Source organism: Electrona antarctica, assembly GCF_951216825.1.
Source record: "Electrona antarctica genome assembly, chromosome: 11".
Lineage (NCBI taxonomy): Eukaryota > Metazoa > Chordata > Actinopteri > Myctophiformes > Myctophidae > Electrona > Electrona antarctica.
In genome coordinates, this window is record NC_136792.1 from 21,756,084 (window position 1) to 21,761,083 (window position 5,000).

The following is a 5,000-nucleotide window of genomic DNA, read 5'->3' on the forward strand; positions in this document are numbered from 1 at the left end:
GTAGCCACACGTCCTAGGGAATCCAATCGAGGGATGCATTGGACGTGTGTACACGTCCTAGCGCATCCTCAATGATATCAGGCGAGGGGAGAATATTCTGAATCTTTTCCCTTTTTTTTTTTTTAGTCGGACACTCGGCCACCATCCTTCGCTTTTCAGTCATATTAGCTTACCGTTCACTTAGCTGTTAGCGCGGCAGAACGAATGCCTCGTCTCTCCTAATCCAGGGCGCTCGCCGTGATTTTGATCTGATGGATATACTAAGCGCTTCATTTCTGACTTCAACATGCCTCTCGTTCAAAATAGGAACGCTTTTTGGATCATGTATCGTATAAGTGAAAGCGGCAAGGTAAGCTTTCCGGCACCCCAGAGCTTCTATTTTGAAGGAATCCCGGCACTGATTGTGTTAATGGAACTATCCCGTCTCAGCTCAACATCATTCTGCACAGCGAAACAGAATGATGTGAAATGACACTGGTCTACATCTACAATACATAACATGTGATGTGACGTAAGAGTCGAAGAACACAATTATCCCTGTTTGTTCCACATGCTTGTTGCAAATCCCAACGACCTGTAACAGACCTGGGTCATTTCCCTGCCCTCAGCGCAGCCCTGAATGACGACCACTTGTTTTGTCAACAGAACATGTGAATCAAAATGTGCCCGTTTGGTGCAGCGGGGAGACATGTGGGGTGCTCTTCTCTTCTCACCTTCCATGAGGGCTGTGTTGGTACGGCTGTTGTTGTTAAGGTCTCTGCGGTGTGCGTTGTGCAGGCAGTAGTCTCGCAGGTTGTGTGTGTTGCTGAGACACTGCAGGATACTGTTCATGAAACACTGCAAGGACACACACACACACACACACACACACACACACACACACACACACACACACACACACACACACACACACACACACACACACACACACACACACACACACACACACACACACAGTACATACAGTAGAGTTCACAGAGTTTAATTGGGTCCCTTATGGTTAATGTGCTCATATTTCATAATGATATAACACTGTATGGGGTGATAAAGCTGTCTGTTCAAAAAACGATTAACTGGAGAGTGAGAGAACGTTGTTGTTTTGACTGACAACACACACATGGGCAGTGGGCACACACAACTCAACTGAACACTCTGTTACCGTCACACTTGTCACATGTGACACGTGAGAGAGAGACTCTCTCTGGTCCATAGTTCAAAAGAACAGCCATAGCCCTCTGATTAGGTTACTGTACACACACGGACAAACAGACACACGCACCGTTTATTTTAGGAGTAGCCTCCCTGCCTGTTGCATGGCAAATACTCTCCCACTACACCCACACCACCTTTCAATTCCAAACAAATCTCAAAACCCAACCACACAGTAAGAAGAGAAGAAAAAAAGTCTGATGCATCATTAAGACATGCAAAACGATTCTTGAAACAAAACAATAGCTGCTATGAAATATGAAGATATGGCCCACCACAGGACAATGGCTTTGGGAACATGATATGAATGAAACAAGAGCACCTAGAAGATGTTCTATTCCAGATAAAACAGCAGTAATAACAGCTGTATATATGTCCCATGCATTTTAAATAGCTACTGCTAGAGCCAGGACGTGAGGGTGAAAAGCCTTTTAGAAACATCCAAGGATCAACCCATAAGCTCCTCATCTGGGAAGGGCATTTGGAACATTCTGACTGAACGTTTCCCTTGAATCCATACAAACTATTGAAATGGATGACATTATGTCAGGCAGCCTCTTTTTTTTTACTCAAGTTAGATGATATTGTGTGTAAATGGTGCATTTAGATAGCACTTTTATCCAAGGCGCTTTACATAGATTGTGCATTACATTCACCCATTCACACAACGATGCCGGAGGAAACCATGCAAGGCACCAAGCTGCACATCAGGAGCAATTAGGGGTTCAGAGTCTTGCTCAAGGACACTTCGACACTAACTCTAGGGGAGCCCGGGTTTGAACTAGGAACCTTGTGGTTCCCATCCGGTCACTCTACCCCTGAGCCACTGCCGGCCCTGCGTGCGTGCGTGCGTGCGTGTGAGTGCGTGCGTGCGTGCGAGTGCGTGCGTGCGTGCGTGCGTGCGAGTGCGTGCGTGCGTGCGTGCGTGCATGGCATTGAGTGTGGTTGTGCATGTCCGTGATGTGCACGTCCAATCTCCGATGCATACTTACAGTGTTTCCTAGGTTCCTTAACCCCACCAGTCCCTGGGCACTCTTTGAGTTCTGCAGAGAGACAAAGGAGTACTATTAACAAACAGGACACGTGGCCTTGATGTACCTGTTTGTGATTGTGTGTGTGTGTGTGTGTGTGTGTGTGTGTGTGCGTGCGTGCGTGCGTGCGTGCGTGCGTGCGTGCGTGCGTGCGTGCGTGCGTGCGTGACTGTGTGTGTGTGTGTGTGTGTGTGCGCGCGTGCGCGCGCGTATGTCACGTGCATGCATGCGTGTATTTGTGTGGCAATGACTGACAGACTGTGGCCTTTTCCTGATAAGCATTCTTTTCATTCCGCATAGAGTAATACTTTGTGCTGTGTGTGGCCTATTTTTATACTCCCAGACTTAAATTAAACGATTAGGATTTTAATCTGCAGGCCTCATGCTCCTGTGTTAAACCCTCCTCAGTTACACAGAAGAACCACATCTGTCAATGAATTTTCAACACAATGAACAGAATTCCTTATTTACTAAAATATCAGGGCAAGAAAAGATCATGCACTAACCCAGTAGATCAGTCTTTATTCCGGATTCAATGGTCCACATAAAATACAATAGAAAACGATAGCCAAACAGCACCTAAAACACATACTGTACAAGCACTTACTTCAATGTTTCCAGTAACATGAGGAGTACATATAATGAGAATGTGAAACATATAGCGCTCAGCAGAATTGTACATCAATTCCTACAGTGAAATTTGATTACATAAGTTCAGCAGCTCTTATATAATGTAGTAGCTAAGTAGCAATATGAAGGGCTGATATAGGGTTTATAAGGCATTAAGCACACTTCTGGCAGAGAGAACAATAATCCCCCCCCCCCCCCCCCCCCCCATACAAATGAGGCACTATGCTAAGGTCTCTATGGCAAAATGCCAAAATTCTCCACTTTTGTTTTTTAAGATATATTTTTTGGCTTTGTCTGCCTTTATTGATAGGATGAAAGTAATCTGACAGGAAATGGGGAGAGATGGGGGGGAAGACACACGGCAAAGGCCGTCGGGATCGGGAGTCGAACCCGTGGGGTTGAGCTAACCGCCCAGGCCAAAATTCTCCACCTTTAATGACTTCCTATTTACCATACTTTGTTGACACTACAAACTACATACTAGGGCCTAGGCTATACTTTATACCAAATCTCTTGAATCTGAAAATAGCCGAATGTTCTCCACAGGTTCATGCAGTTAAATTATTTGTAATTGTAATGCTCTATGAAAAGTGGAATCATGTCTGTGAACAACGCGCGCACACACACACACACACACACACACACACACACACACACACACACACACACACACACACACACACACACACACACACACACACACACACACACACACACACACACACACACACACACACACACACGTTCATCAGACTGATCCTGTTCATCAGAGTCTCAAACTAATACACCCTTGCCTTACTAATGTGCTACCCTTAAACAACAATCAACAAAGAGAATTATTAGAAAAATCAGTAATAAGCCGGCCATTTTACAAGCGTAGCTTTTCTCAGATGAAGACAACTGTACTCGGCAAGGCTGCCAGTCAGTCAGTCAGTCAGTCAGTCAGTCAGTCAGTCAGTCAGTCAGTCAGTCAGTCAGTCAGTCAGTCAGTCAGTCAGTCAGTCAGTCAGTCAGCCAGCCAGCCAGCCAGCCAGCCAGCCAGCCAGCCAGCCAGCCAGCCAGCCAGCCAGCCAGCCAGCCAGCCAGCCAGCCAGCCAGCCAGCCAGCCAGCCAGCCAGCCAGCCAGCCAGCCAGCCAGCCAGCCAGCCAGCCAGCCAGCCAGCCAGCCAGCCAGCCAGCCAGCCAGCCAGCCAGCCAGCCAGCCAGCCAGCCAGCCAGCCAGCCAGCCAGCCAGCCAGCCAGCCAGCCAGCCAGCCAGCCAGCCAGCCAGCCAGCCAGCCAGCCAGCCAGCCAGCCAGCCAGCCAGCCAGCCAGCCAGCCAGCCAGCCAGCCAGCCAGCCAGCCAGCCAGCCAGCCAGCCAGCCAGCCAGCCAGCCAGCCAGCCAGCCAGCCAGCCAGCCAGCCAGCCAGCCAGCCAGCCAGCCAGCCAGCCAGCCAGCCAGCCAGCCAGCCAGCCAGCCAGCCAGCCAGCCAGCCAGCCAGCCAGCCAGCCAGCCAGCCAGCCAGCCAGCCAGCCAGCCAGCCAGCCAGCCAGCCAGCCAGCCAGCCAGCCAGCCAGCCAGCCAGCCAGCCAGCCAGCCAGCCAGCCAGCCAGCCAGCCAGCCAGCCAGCCAGCCAGCCAGCCAGCCAGCCAGCCAGCCAGCCAGCCAGCCAGCCAGCCAGCCAGCCAGCCAGCCAGCCAGCCAGCCAGCCAGCCAGCCAGCCAGCCAGCCAGCCAGCCAGCCAGCCAGCCAGCCAGCCAGCCAGCCAGCCAGCCAGCCAGCCAGCCAGCCAGCCAGCCAGCCAGCCAGCCAGCCAGCCAGCCAGCCAGCCAGCCAGCCAGCCAGCCAGCCAGCCAGCCAGCCAGCCAGCCAGCCAGCCAGCCAGCCAGCCAGCCAGCCAGCCAGCCAGCCAGCCAGCCAGTCAGTCAGTCAGTCAGCCAGCCAGCCAGTCAGTCAGTCAGTCAGTTAGCCAAACTGTAGACTGTAGAGTCAGAGAACAGAAGCCTTAGCACTAGCACTGGGCAGGTTACTAAACATCAGTTACTGTACGTGAATCAGCTAGCAGTGGAACTTTTTTATCTTCCATGCAGGCGCTCAAGACTTCAGCTAATGTGGCATAGCTAGCTATAGCACAACTTATGAGAGCGCC

At 50.8% G+C, this 5,000-nt stretch overlaps 1 protein-coding gene across 7 annotated transcripts in view; it reads right to left on the bottom strand.

Moving 5' to 3' along the window:
- The window catches only part of usp2a (ubiquitin specific peptidase 2a), a 62,322-nt gene that overhangs the window by 12,251 nt on the left and 45,071 nt on the right, over positions 1 to 5,000 (bottom strand). For all 7 annotated transcript variants that reach the window (XM_079514104.1, XM_079514105.1, XM_079514103.1 and 4 more), the window contains 2 exons: positions 2,202 to 2,252; positions 714 to 837 (listed from right to left, as the gene is read on the bottom strand). In XM_079514104.1, coding sequence (XP_079370230.1) covers positions 714 to 837; positions 2,202 to 2,252 — 175 coding nt within the window. The remainder of the gene's footprint in view (positions 1 to 713; positions 838 to 2,201; positions 2,253 to 5,000) is intronic.